Source organism: Coturnix japonica, chromosome 5 (assembly GCF_054131305.1).
Source record: "Coturnix japonica strain WE chromosome 5, WE-NBRP24, whole genome shotgun sequence".
In the NCBI taxonomy this organism is placed as follows: domain Eukaryota; kingdom Metazoa; phylum Chordata; class Aves; order Galliformes; family Phasianidae; genus Coturnix; species Coturnix japonica.
This window is the reverse complement of record NC_140667.1, coordinates 4,822,240-4,837,358: the sequence shown is the minus strand read 5'-3', so window position 1 is coordinate 4,837,358 and position 15,119 is coordinate 4,822,240. Positions and strand designations below refer to the sequence as shown.

Below are 15,119 nucleotides of genomic sequence, written 5' to 3'. Positions count from 1 at the left end.
AGCCTGCTCACGTATTTGTTGAACCAGCACACAGGGCTGCCATTTCAGATCATCATCTGTAATGTTATATTGCTAGGATATAATCAATTACTTAAGATCATGTCAATTGCAGTGCTGTAACTGCAGGGATCAGAAGGAAGCTGATTTCAGCTTAGCCCAGTACACAAGGAAAAGCTGGTCTCAAACAGCCAGCAAGCAAATTCACACGCCTTAGAAGTGCGGCGTTCCTTGCAAACAAAACAAGGCCTCTCCAACGTATTTCCTTAGGTTGAATTTGCAAAGCAGTGTCTAAAGAACAGAAGTATCTTTACTAAATATTTTCGTGGACTGCCGCACAAGAGAAAAGCTGTATTAAAAGGGAGAACAAGCCTCCCAAAGAAGCACGGTATTTAGATACTGAGAGTAAGCACAGTGAAAATGTGTGTGTGCAAAGGCAAACCATGTCCAGTTAGGTTTTGTAACAGAGACAAAAAAGAAACGCTGTACCTGAAATACTGCCATCTTGCTACCTTGGTAATAAGCATAACAAGACATCTGGATGAAGTTTTCTGAGCATGAATTGGAGCAACATTCGCCTTATCACGTTCCCTCCAGATGCTATAAAATATCTTACCGGCATCCACGGCATCCTCACTTCTCCAAACGACAACTCAGAACCTGGGAAATCAAGTCCAGTTCATCTTCATCATGCTCACTCTGGGAACAGGTCCAAGTCTCCAACATAGTAAACAGCGCAGTTTATTCTTGCCAAGGCAAAAATAGACATCACTTTTACATCATTCACCAGGGGGACTGAAGTTCCACTCTGGAACTAGTAAACATCTGTTCCATGATCCACTGAAACAAATAGAATTATTACTCATCAGGAGAAGCCTTACACTAGTAACAAAAGCCTGAATATAAATAATTGACTTTTGTTTAGGAGAATGAGAGCTAAGGAAGGTGTGACCTGTAAAAACTGGATCTCTAAATGCCAAACAGAGCTCAAGGAGTAGATGATACTTATGGTTTTACATTTTTGCATTTATAGTCTCTCAAGAACAATAGAAAATCAACAACACAACTCCCACACTAAAAAACACAGGAGCATAAACCGGCTTCAGACTCTCCTTTTGCCAAGGAAACCAATAGCTGGATCAGAATTTCTCACCATCCATCTGCCTCTTCTGCCCTTTATTAGAATAAGACCCCGTTTCAACTGATAACATCTTAGCTCTGAATACTTTTCCACAGCTTTCTGCAGCAGCAGAACTCACAAGAACACTGTCAGGGCCAACTGCAGAAATCCTGCCAGTTTTCATGCTTTTCACACACCCAGTATGAAAGACTGCTGAAGGAAGAAGAAATGAGGATGTGCATAGTGGCAAACCTACCAGTTCCCTACTCATTCTTACAAAACGGTTAGTGATGTGCAGCAGGTAACCATCACTTGTACCTGTGCTACAGTGCCAGCTGCACAAAATGCAGCTTTCCAAAAGGCTGTCTGCTATGCAGGAGGTACAGGAGACAGAGCAAACACGCAGAACTTCAGCACAGGGCACTGGTAAGATACGGTTACTTGTTAACCAAAAGCCATGGAAAGGGGAAATATTTCAGTTACAACTTCCTTGCCATTTTAAAAAGCACACATTGGCCTTAGCGCACAAACCAACACTGCTCCACAGGACTCCGTTTTGAGGCCTCCAAACCATCTGGCTCCTTCAGAGAAGCATCGTTTTTTCAACCACTCTGCTTCATATTCATTCATGCGTTCATCAGGCCACGTGATAGAGAACTTGTAAGATAAAAATAAATGCAATGTCAGAAACAACAACACCAAATAAAATGAGAAATTACAGGCATTGCAATATTAAAATCAGTAATATCACAGCTCAGGCTACTGCATAGCGCCACTGCAAACAATCGATGAAAACACAACCTGAACAGCACGCAAATCCCAATGCCTTTTTTAAATAGAGGGTTATTTTCACAAAAGCACATCACCTAATTGGCCATTTTCTGAAGGCTGCTGTCACTGCATGTACTCTGCCCAAGAGAAACTGGGAATCACAGAAGCTGGCACATTCCAACAATGGGAGCACTTCATTACACCTCAGAAGAGCAAAAACACCTTTCAAAAGCAAAACAGGATAAGAGAGACTAAGGAAAAAAAAAAAAAAAAAAAAAAAAAAAAAGGTTAAGAGACAAATTGTTTCCCTGGTTTTGAAACTTACTTCCCTTTCAAGTAAATAGATGTATAAAATCAAAATGACAGAGTTGCTACATGTATCAGAAAACATTGAAGTTCACAGAAATGTCAGATCTTGTTATGTCTTGCTCAATTATCTCCCCTTTTGATGAACAAATCCAGATGGGTAGGTAAAGATGCAGACACTGGCCAGTTGGGTTATACTTGGGTTTGAGTGCTTGCTTTAAAATGAAGCGTGCTGCACACTTAAAGATCAGTATACATATACATCAGAAAGTATCAGCATGCAGACCGGTACCCTTTCTACAGATTACGATGAACATCCTTACCTTCTTCCTGTGTGTCAGAGTGATTTCCTTAGCCACGATGTCAACATCCAGGTCCTCAAAGAGCAGCTTGCGGGCCTTGGCAGAGCGCAGGAAGCACTGGGGGCACTGGCAGTTGTCCCGCAGCCAGACACAGGGGTACTGGCTCTCACTCTCATCCTCCCACTGCACACGGATGAGGTGCTCCGCATCTGGAGCCTCCACTTTCCTTATCCCCATGCTCATGTATCCCGTATGGGTCCCCCGCACAGTCCCCCACCAGCAGCACTGAAGGCTGCAGCCACACAGAGCAGACAGAGTGACAGGGTGGACTTTGGTCCCCAGCAAGACATGAATAGCCAGCCTCCACATACTGATCTTGGTTGGGTTGCAGAGTGGTTCCTGCAGTACTACAGGAAACAGATGATTATTTACAGAGCAACTATAACAGAAGGAACACTTTAAGTTGATAATCCATCCTTCCTTCTACCTAAATATTGAGGAATGTAATTGTGTCCCCTTGTAAGATACTTCAAGACAATTTCCACAAATCAAACACAGGTACTGCTATCAAGCTACTGAGTTCTCCACAAGTTAATTTAGAGCTAAGTAATACAAATTAACTGCATGGCACGCTGAAGAAAGATGATGCACCCCAACCTTAAATCAGTAAAGCTCTTGTTTAACTCCTTCCTCCTGGGACATCAATAATCACATTTGTTTTAAACAGGAAGATTAACCAATTCAAAGCTTGTACACCTACTCGTAATTTGTTCGGTGTTCCCCCGCCCCCTGCAGTTTTGGTTCTAACACTCAGCGGACCAAATATTGATCCAAATATTGATGCCCAGTTGCAACCAAAGCCTTCCCTCTTGTCCTTACATGGGGCACATCTCTTTAGATTCAATATCTTTACACACTAAGACCTAGAAGAGCTGTCAAAAAGGATTCTGACTAGCATAGTCAGAGCAATGCTGTACAGCCCCCCAGGGTCTCCTTTTATTTTTATTTCATTTGACTGAGTACAGCAAAGCACAATATTGATTTCTGCTTCCTTTTTGTGCATAGCAGCCCCACCAGAATCCCACTAATTACCAGCTTTCACTTGCAATTCAATCCAAGGAATAGCTTTGTGTGCACAGACTCTAACCTATTTTATCCAAAAACGGGTTTGGATCCCAACTGAATATATATTTCCTTCTCTCCATATACACATATATAGAACATACACATATACATACGTAAATACAGGTACTGCTTTAGTAACCACTTGGGATGAGGTGATGAGAACAGGATTTGATTTCTAATGTTGAAAACCACCAGGAAACTCTTCTAGCTTACCTGAGGTGGGGAAATTCTGCAAACAAGATATTTATCATTACATGAAACATCCATTTAGTGAGTCATTCACATAGTTTATCCATAACGCATTTCATACATGCATTACACCCAGCACAGTTCTCTCATTTCAGTTCACGTGGCTTCCCAAATAATTTAAGTATCATGCACATGCTTAGCATTGAACCTTACAACCTGCTGCATCACTTCCATCATTTGTGCCTCAATGTAAAACATAATTAAGCCTTCAGTTTCTAAACACCTTCCAAGGAAGGCTCACCATCAAGTCAAAAATATTCTAATAAGCTTGAGAGGTTCAGAGGACATCTAAGCTTCTCATATTCTACCACTGAGTTAAGAGACCTAAACTTGCTTCTAAAATGACATAAGAGTTTTTCTTTTTAATGATAAAGAATTAAGGTGGGTTTATTGTCTTCCTGTCATTCAAGTTGCTTAACTGCTATTACAAGACTAATAGAACTTCAGGAAGGTATGGAGGTGACATAGCCATGATTTATGTTACAGCAGAAAAAGCTATAAGTCAAATGGGAATTTCCAGTTATGCTTAGATGCTAAGAAAACAGTACAGCCAGATACATCTGGCTAAGCTTTAGATATCCACCAGGGTCACCCACATCTGAACATAACAGGCACCACCTGCAACAGCCATAAATAATGCACTCATTTAGAGCCCAGCTCAACTGACCTATTTAGAAACCCACTTTAGGAAGAGGAGAAATGAACTCATTTCTTTCCGCCAACTAAAGAAAGAACCTCTGCAATCAGCTCTGATGTGGAAGTTACAGTGCCCACGTTCACGCTCATCAAGATGTTTCATGGCAGTGATCTCATGATTAGCTGCTGCTCGCGTTCACTGACTGCTTCTGCTGTGCAGAACCTGCTATGCACAGTGTGGATGGTAGCAGCCCTGTCTATAGTGACATGCAGAGAAGACCTGAGTTGCTGTCATTGGTAGGAATTTAGGGCAGGAAACAATTCCACTGAGCACTAGGTGGCTTTTTCAGTACGCAGATCTACATTATCCAACGTTACTCCACCCCAAAACTTTGGACCTACCTGGATCTTTGGTTTATGCTGATTTACTGAGGTCAGTGGAGTTGAACCTGCATGATGCTGCTGTCAACTAGAAGGCTCCAGGGCTATTTGGTTTGCCAGCTACACAAGAGAAAGACAAGAAAATTATTACAGCAAAAAGATTTCCCTAATGATGAAAATAATCAGCAGTGGTTGCATGACACTTCTGCTCCTGCCTCCACTGTAAAGCAGTTGTTGGGGTGAGCCACCTATCGAGAGAAATCCCATAACAACGAACAGCCTGCTTATTGTTTGCCTCGAGTCTGTCATAACACAGTGTCACTATTAAAATGAAAACCCAGAGAACAGCAACTACAAATAGCTGCTACAACACACCCTCTTGGAGTTTATCTTCTCACACACACAATTTAAATAAGTAGAAAAGTCTAGTTGTCATCCCATAAGTCTTCACAGCAAAATATAATCCCCTCAGTAGCAACCAATCACAGTCAATGATCTCACACCAGTAACCACTGGGCTACACTACTGTTTTCTCAGCAGCTAAGGCACAGTACTAAGTGCTGGACAGATACATCTTCGTCTTTTAAAAGCCTTGGAGCTCACAGTACAAAGCAAGCTGCAGATAACAAACCCAAATGCCTGTGCAAGCTAGAAGTGGTAAAAGCACACCTTTTATTGTAGGAGACTATTGATGATGCTTAACAGATCTAATCTCTAACCATACGAATTGTGCTAATGTTGGCTCAAGTACTATTTCTTCTTCAGTTTATTGACAATTGTTTAGAAGATTTAAACGGTAATAAAAAGACGGCAAACTCACTCTAATGCAGGCTGAACTACAAGCTTAGGGAGCTTTAATTCCCTTATCCTCATCACTTCCAACCAACCCTCGGGGCAGACATTCAACCACGTGGTGACATTTGACACTGGAAACCGCACTCTGCACTAAACGAGAAGCAGAGCTTCGCCTAAACTCAGTTATCAGTGTGCTCCGACCACAGCCAAACTAAAGAGCGTTTAGTAACAGAAAAACACGAAGGGAGAGCTCTGCATCCCAGTTCTCTGCATTTCACGCCCCCTACCTAGGAGGCACCAACGCAGCGCTCTCTCTGCTCACACCACGCGATCGAGACAGCCGAAAATAAATGCCGAGAGTCACAGCAAAGTAAAGCAGCACCATAAAGGAAAGCAAGCCTACCTTTACATGCTCCACGTTGGCGCGGTACCACGCACGGAGATCCACGCAGAGACGCAGGACGCACGGTTTCCCATCGGCGAAGCAGGTCCCGGCCACGCTCCGCCTTCCAGCTCCGGAGGCAGCCACACAGTCTGCAAACCCTGCGTCCCCCCCACCCCACCTCTTGCATAGAGCCCGGCCCCGGCTCCCCCAGCCCGCGGCGGGGCGCTGCCGGCCGACGGCTGCCGGGGGACATGGAGAGGAGCCGGAGAACCGGGTGGCTCGGTGGGATGGAAGGCGTGAAACAACGTTGCTGCTGCAGATGGAGCTGCATCCACTGAGTCAAAGGTGCAGGGGGTTTCACAATCAAATGCTGTAAGCAGCGAACAAGCCCAACTCACTTACCCTGTCTTTATTGGTGAGCTGCTCCAGCCCTCTGATCATCCCTGTGACACTCCTCTGGGCACACCAACAGATCCAAGCCCTTCCTGTACTGGGGGTCCCAGACCTAGACACAGCACTCCAGATGGAGTCTCACAAGTGCAGAAAAGAAGGAGACAATCCTCTCCTTCTCTCTGCTGCCACCCCCCTGTTAATGCAGAACAGGATACTGTTCGCCTTCCAAGCTGCAGCAGCACACTGCTGGCTCAAGTCCAGCTTTTTGTCCAGCAGGTCCCCCCTCCAAATTCTTCTCCTCAAGGCTGCTTTCAAGGAGTTCTTCTCCCAGTCTGTACTTGCATCTATCTATTGCCCCTGTATAGATGGAATAACACAAAGGTATATTTGTAATTAGAGAGTAAATACATAACCAGAGGGTATCTAAGAAAAGACTCACCATTGCTGAAGCTTTCAGTTGAGATGAATGCTCACCACAAAAACTCCACAAAAGAGCAATCTGCAGAAAGTGATGCTACCTTAGTGGTGGTCAGCCCTCAAATGGGATCTAGGAGAGGTGGAGTCAAGCTCCAGCCCTTCCGGGAGCACAACTGAATTACCTTCACTTGTGCTCCTGCAGCTGACTCGTCACTTGCCTCAGATGGTTAATCAGAACTTCAGACTGTGATCAGCAGTTTCCCTTACACCTTGCACTTTACTTTGTGGAACCTCATGATGGACCCACCTTTTGAGTTTGCCTTTGTCCCTTTGGTTAGTGATTCTTCCTTCTGTCATATGAACTGCACCACTCAGCTTGGTTGGTATCTACACACTTGTTGAGGGTGTGCTCTCACCTACTGGCTTTCCAGTGTAGCTTCTCATACTGGTATGCAAGTTACCATCTCGTACTGGACTGAGATCCACACCTTCTTCACTGTGTGTGAACTGGTGACATGCCTGGCTTTATAAAAAAAGGAAAAGCTTTAGTTTTTTTGTGTAATAGGTAATGCCTTGTGATGGACTCTGAGGTACATATTCCTATGGGTACTCGGTGTCCATACTGCGGTCTGCAGAGCACCGAGAAAAGAGCTGCTGCCTCCATGTAATTAGCGCAGGAAAAACCTTTGATATATGCACTGGCTGAGCAGCTCTTTTCACAGGCAGCAAAACATTCACAAAGATGAAGAGCTGGCTAGTTGGATGGAAATAAGCACACACATAAGTGAAAGTATTAAGTGACTGTTTAGAGACCGTCTCTCTAACTGTTCTGGCAGTTAAAAAGGCCGAGGCTCATGTCTGCAACTTATAGGAAATTAAATATTTTTGTTGGTAGTGATCGTTCAACATCTTCAATAAAGAAGTCTTCATGTGCCAAAGCAGTGCTGTAATGCACTGTTGGATTGCATTCCTTTAAGGCAGCCATGGTAGGATTTATTTGCTTTAAAATTGGTGCCCTAGTCTATTTTCCACTTTCCTTTCACATTCGTGCCCACATTCTATTTCATTAACACAATGTATACCAAGTATTTTTTCTTGTTTGTTATCTTTTGTGAGCAGTGAGCATTCTGTTAAATGCACGCTGACTGATGTAAAACATTTCATGTTATATGCGTTTATAATTAATCTCTCAAGTGTTCTTAGTTAGCAACAAGGACTTCAAACTGAGTATCTTAACAAGCAGGATCTGTCATTAACATAAAGTATTCAAGTGTATGTAAGTATATGTGCCCATCAAGCTCAAAATAATAATACTAATAAAAAAACCAAACAAACAGAGAATGGTTTGTGATATTATAAACATAATAAGGAGGGTGTGAGATACTGCTCTGGTCACAAGTCTCATTCTGTAACAGGAACACTCCAAGGTGTTTGTGAGACCGAGTCTCTATTTTTATAAGGAGCGTTACGTAATATGTAAGTGGAAAAGTATCCCTATCCAAGTGGAAATTAAAACAAACTGCCTTCAGGATTACATAATAACTCAGCAAAATATGACTCATTAGTGCTCCGTTTTGATTTGCTGGATATAAAATAAGGAATTTTAAAAGGGGCACGTCAGAAGTTCTGTGCAGTGAAAATCTGGAGCTTATTTATTTTGTGGCACGTTTCTGTGTCTTTTTACTATCACAGTATCATTTTACAGAATCCTGTTGTGCAAGATTAGTTAACTTAGTCCCTTTGGACTTCACTCTGTCTCCACCATTCATATGGAGTGCTATGATACAGTGGGGGTAATGCTGTGGGTTTCAATATGACTAATAGTCTGAGCAGTCAATGCCAGATGATTTGAAGGCTGGCAGCAATGGGCACTGCAAAACTCCAAGTCATAGGCAAAAAGCACAGAAAGCATAAAAAGCAGGATGTCCTTAGAAAGCAAACTCTGATTTCTGTCCAGTCAACATGTTACCTCACCACAGAAGAAAGAGTCTACCAGTATTCCCTGTTGAATGAAGTTTATAAAAAATAATGGTGGTTTTCTGGTCCTGCCAGCTTCAGATCTGCACACATGCTGAAGAGATAGAAGTAGCAACGTGCAGTGGGCCTGTGATCTGATGTGGGATCTTCAGGAGCTGGAAGACAACAGTGGAAAAGCCCCAGAGGGATGTGAAAAGGACCGGCAGCAGCAGCCTGGAGCAGTGTAGCATCCTGAAGGGATCGGTTACTCTATGAAGTAACTCGGTGTTGCAGGGTAGGCTGAAATGAGGCTTAGAAATGTACGACAGCTTACATTAAATTCAGTAAGACTACATAAGTAAATAAACATCACTCAGCCTGCACGTGGCTGTGGAAGCAGACACAAAGGTAAAGCCATTAGGGTAGGAAATATAAATCAGTATGTATGTAGCACAGGGGGATGCTCGGCCTTTTGAAATCTGTAACTGCCTCAAAAAGAAAGATGTCAGAAACAAAAACTGGGCCTGCTCACAGATTAGTTTCTAGGGTAAATGAGAGGAGGGTGAACGTTAGTTCATTCAGGGCAGGTTTATCCCTCTGCACTCACATTTGTGCAAATAAAGAGCACGGAGTGACTGGGCTAGGAAATCATGATCACAGAGGGAGAAGTGCATCTCAGACTCCAATGACCAAGACAGAGCACTTTTAGGAGATTAGGTCAGACTGGACAAACACTGGTCAGCACCAGTAGTGTTAGGTCCAGGGGGGGACCAGGTTTGCCATCACACAAGAAGGAGGGCAGGAGCTGCAGGTAGGGCTTGCTCTGAAGGTAGAAGCATCTCCTCTTCAACTTATCTATGCAGCTTGTCTGCCCATAGCCCTGTTTATTTGGGGGTGCCTGCGTGTCCGGGGACAGGGACAACACATTCGCTCTGATTCTAATTCAGAGAAGTCTGCAAGACAGAAAAGCAGTCCTTGGGATCCAATTTGAACCTGAACTGACAAAGCATTGTGTGTTGTAAGGGAAAGCTTCATTCTTTGCTTTGTTGTGCCTTTAGAATCAAATAATTAAAAATCTTTGCAAATACTCTGTAAGAAAGTAGCAGAATAGGAAAGTAATGTTCACATTACTCTGTGCTTTAATATGAATCACAGCTTAGTCACATTGGGTTAGAAACAAACTCACATCCACAAAAAGAGGACAAAGCCTGCTCTTAACAAAGAAAAAGGTAAGCTGTTCTTGATTAACCAGAGAGCTGTCAACGCAGGAAGTGTATGGGAAAGATTTCTTTCATAATCATTTCCCAGGTAAAGGCACAATAAGCTCTTCAACAAATTTAAGGCGAATAGCTGAGAATGTAAGACCAGAGGCTTATTCATTGCCCGCTGAAGTAATTCTAGCCCTGAACTGAAAATTCAGGTCATGTTGTTTTCAAAAAGAAATGACAAGTAGACAGGAAAAAAAAAACCAACCAAGAACAGTTTACAATTTGGACAGCCTCTATATAGTAAGGCCTCTATTGTTTACAGCATAACTGATTTATGGTGGTAACTGCACTTGCACTGAAGCATTTGCAGCATGGAAAAAGTATGGAAAGTATGATGGAAGTACGCAGCTTTTTCAGTCATCCTGCACTTGCCAATAACTATTGCTGGATAACAAATCTTTCCCTAACCCAAGCTTCTCCAAGGACTTCCCTTTTCCCCAGAGAAAGCTCAGATGTGAACAACTGCTGTTAAGCAGGCAGTCTCGGACTGTTTAAAAGAGGTATGCGTGCAGCCTAAGCAAGGCTGTCATCTGAGAAAATACAATACGCTTGGCTTTGTCTTTTCCTATGAAGGAATGTTAATGGTATGTTGGAGACAGTCAACGATACCTCCCCAAGGTAAGGCAGTTCGCGAGGATGAATGACTCTACAAGCCACGAATGACTCTTTCCAAGCCACATCATTAAAAACATAATGATTATGGAGACCATATGTTTTTCTTGTTCCAGCACCAGTCTTTAAATGGTGTCTTTTCCAATTGTAAACTGATCTTAGAGGCAGGATGACAACTTTATGAAGAAAATAAAATAATCACAGAGTTATAGGCTTCTTTATACATACATATTCTAGTGAAAGCAATTTTTTTTCTTTAAGGACATGCATTTGGGGCAGTATTTTTGCCAGTTTCATATACTTCAGGAACAGAATACAGACCCTTAAGTTTTCCAAGTTTAGGCTAGTGGGTAGCCAAAAAGCAAAGAAAGAGGGATTCAATTCCACAGTTGACTGTAAATAAAAATATGTCTTAGCAGACAGAAAAACGACAGATCGCTTTCAAACATGCAGGACTATTTTAAGAGTAATAGCTGGCAAATACATTTCACTAAACAATACCGAGAACTCCTGTATCCATAGCAAAAGTGACATCAGACAAGCACAAGTGAGCATCTCTTAAAGCGTCATGAAGCTCATTTCAATAAGCTGCACCAACAGCAACAAGCACGCCCAGCAGGATTTCTCCCTTCTCCACAAACTACAGGCAAGACTGTAGCCAGTGCCTGTTGCTTCTTTTGTCTGAGGCAAGTATGTTTTTGCTTGCAAGGTACACATCTTGGTCCTCTGCAGCCGCACATGTGACAACAGACAGGGGCAGCAATGTAACTGCAGAATCCATTCAGCTTGGCACACATGGGATCCTTGAGAGGCTTACCATGCTTTTGAAATCCTCCCTTACCTACTCTCTCTTTATCAGAACAGTCCTGGGTAGGTCAACCTGGGAAACTTTGTAAGCTTTAACTTAGCCATAATTTATACCACCATTCTGAATTCATAGCCACTGAGCTGGCACAGATATAGTTGTTCCCAACTGCTGCCATCTGCAAGCAAAGCCTTTTCTTTCTCTACTTTTATTGGTGCTGGTGCGAGCTGCCCGCTCCACAGTTACACTGAGTTTTTTCAGCTCAGTTTATATCCGTAGGCAGATGACTGGCTACAACTGAGCACTGACTGCAGAAGGAAGCTGCCTGGAGAAGAATCTGGTCTCTTAATGACTGGCTTTGACTCTTAATGAGTTAAGACACTGGCTGAACGTCAAAGAAAACTGAAGCTCTATGTGAGCTCTCTCTGACTGTTGCCCTCTGTTCCATTTGCATGACTTGTTTTTTTTTCTTTTCAGCAAACATCATCATCTGCTCTTCAATACCATCATCTCTTTAACGAAGTCAGGAAATATCATATATATTTCTGAAATTTCCAGATCTCTGTTAGAAAAACTGAGTCAATTTCAGCTCTAGGGTAAAAAAAAAGAAAAAAGAAAAAATTAAGCAGAGAGCCCAAACTCGATGCTATGGACACAACAGGTGGAGCTGTTGGCTCAGAATAGCTTCTACTGGGCTTGTAAGGCTTCCCAGGTAAAAATATATTGTGAGTTTTCAGTGATAAGAAGGCCTTAGTGGCTAGGAAAGTATGACAAATAGACAAATAAACCATTTTTTTCAGAGTTAGAACCTCTCACATTTTCTCCCTTGAAAGCATACATGAAAACAACACTGGGTAGTTCCACTGAACTCAGCCAATGCAATGCTTCTGGTTTTCCCGATCTTCAAAGACACTAAGGATCTAAAGGTATACGCTGCCATCCTAAAATATCCTGCTTGGGCACTGATACACTTCCTTACCTTTGAGATAAATGGGATGGTCCCCGAGCCCTGTAAGCACATAACACTGTGAGACACCTCCTGATGCCTTCAATGCTCTGGTCCCAGGTGACTTACATGGACCCCCAACAGCTCTGAGGGGACTCACTTAGCCAGATGGTCTGCAGACCAGTGCAGAACTGAATGTGGGCAGAGGTAGCGGGATCAGACCTCAAGCACTCATAAAACAGCTTCTCTTTCATTGCTGTGAGGTTGCTAGTTTCATACACTGGCTTCTTAAAAAGGCATACAAAATCCAAACAGAGCCTTATGCGCTTTTTGGTATCATTATCATAGAATCATTAAGGTTGGAAAAGACCACTACAATAACATAGTTCCTTTGAATGAAACCTGCTTACCTTTTGAGTCTGTAAACTTTTATTTGGTTTCACTAAAAAGCAAGTTATTTAGTTTGGCAGGATCTACATGCTTACAATTTAAAAATACATTACACCAGCATGTTTTAAATCAAGAGCGTCTCAAGCAGAAGGATACAAAACCAGCGTGCCTTAACACGGTTTTCAAACGTTTATTAAAACAACACAAAATTCTCTCGTCCGAGCAGTGATGCTGCCTGCATTGTCTGTAATCCAGTAGCCACGTTACCCCAAGTTGAAGATTACATAGCAAGGAGTGTGAGAACCCAAACAATCCTCCCCCTTCTTCCCACCAGGCGCTTCTGCTATTGTCCAGGAACACGAATAGGTTTATTAATAGCTTAGCTAGCAAAAGTACAAAGGCACCAACGGGAAATGTCGCTATGCTGAAACAGACCAGAACCTTCTGTCTGCTTTAGAAACATGCTCTGAGAAACCAGGCACTGAATTTGGGACCTGAGACTGCAATCACCGCTAGGGCTCCTTCTTCTTGCTATAAAAGCCTCCACTGGCATTCCTGGGATCTGACATCAGCCTTTTTGGCTGGCTCTGGGGTTTCAATAGCTTAGAGCCACCGATAAGCAAAGCCGCGAGGAGCACAGACCCTGCCAGAATAAGATCCCAGCTTCCCGAGCGCAGATGGAAATCGCACTTTGGAGTTACGCAGCAGAACAATACTTTACATGAGTACAATACATGCCATTACATAAGGTTAAGAGTTAACAGAGGGTTCGCCACAAATGACAGTACCAAAGGGAGGAGTTTGCTCGCCTGCTGCACATGTGGGTGTTGCGGCAAGCAGAGAGCTAATGCTGCAAGAGGAGAACACTCCGTCCATTGCATGCTATGAAACAGGGCAACTTTGTAGGTATACCTCCACCCTTCCGTTCAACACAAACCTGCCGTTCACTCGGGAGGTCCTATACAATAAATAAGTGTTTCCAGGGTGGCTGGGCGGCATCCTTGGGTGCCGGTGGCAGGCTCAGGCCCGCAGATAGTCGTTCTTGAGACGGCTGAGGCGGGCGCCGTGGCTGCGCACAGTGAGGGCCAGCAGGTCGTGCTTGTCCCGCAGCCCGCTGGAGATGGCACGGGTCTCGCGGAGCAGGGCGCGGGCGTGCAGCAGCAGCCCCAGGAAGCTGTCGCCCAGGCGGGCTTCCTCGCGGCCCCCCTGCTCCTGGCCCTGCCGGAATTTGCCTTCCAGCTCGCTCAGCGAGCGGTCCGAGCTGGAATAGGCGTCGCTGATCTGAGCGGACTCACGGCGCAGGTAGGTGCTGTAGCTCTCCTCCCCGTCCAGGTCGTAGGAGATGCTCTTGCCGATGCCCTCCAGCACCCGACCCGCGTCCTCCACCTGCCGGCCCAGTACCGTCAGCTCCTCCCGCAGGCTCAGCCCTTCGCCCGATGCCGCCGCGCCGCACCGCCGCTGCTCGCTCACCCTGAAAAGCAGCTGGCAGCGCTCGGGGTCGTCGTTCTCCTCGTAGTCCCCGTCGGGGACGAAGTAATGGTGCAGGGTGCCGTTGGACATCTCGGGGTACAGCGGGCCCTCGAAATACCCGCGGCACAGGCTGCACAGGCAGCCGAACCACAGCAAACGCAGCGCCGGCATGCTGCGTGCAGCCTAGGGCCGGCCGGCGCCGCGCTGCCCCCGCCCCATGGGCGCCCCGCGGGGCCGCCCCAAACGCCGCTGCGGGCCGGGAGCCCGGCCGGAGCTCTGCGCTCGGCTCAAGCCGCGCCGCCCTTAAAAGCCGCTCCGAGAGCGGAGGTAGCGGCCCCGGCACCGCACGGGACGGGACGGCCTCCGGGCATCGCCCCGCCGGCGTGTCGGGCCGCCCCCCGCCTCCCTCCCCCCCGCCCTCCTTCCCTCCGGGCTGTTCTAGGAGACAACCTCAGTCGTGCTTGCCTTGGGAAAGAGCGGATGATGTCCGTCCCGCCGCGCTCAGTGAATTTCGAAGTGTTTCGTGCAACTGGATTGCAGCAGGGTAGAACCTCGTGTGTAGCGAGCGTGAACACTGGCTCTTTTCACATCTTCTGGCGTGGAAGCAGTCGCCAAACTGAAGAGATCACACAGGCACATGGAGGTCAGATTCCCGCTGCTGTCCATGAAAGCTTTGCATACAAAAATATGTACACATCGTTATTAATAGGCATTCTTAAATATTCCAACTATCATCCAGCACTTTCCACGTACTGTATAAACTGGGATGATTATGACTTACTTTATTGGGAAATA

The 15,119-nt window shown here is 44.9% G+C and overlaps 1 protein-coding gene across 1 annotated transcript; it reads right to left on the bottom strand.

Annotated features, from left to right (window-relative positions):
- Nucleotides 1-12,875: 12,875 nt before the first annotated feature.
- On the bottom strand, nucleotides 12,876-14,710 carry FIBIN (fin bud initiation factor homolog). The gene has a single exon (XM_015863430.3). The coding sequence runs from the start codon at nucleotides 14,493-14,495 to the stop codon at nucleotides 13,875-13,877; it is 621 nt and encodes a 206-aa protein (XP_015718916.1). The 5' UTR covers nucleotides 14,496-14,710; the 3' UTR covers nucleotides 12,876-13,874.
- Nucleotides 14,711-15,119: the final 409 nt, after the last annotated feature.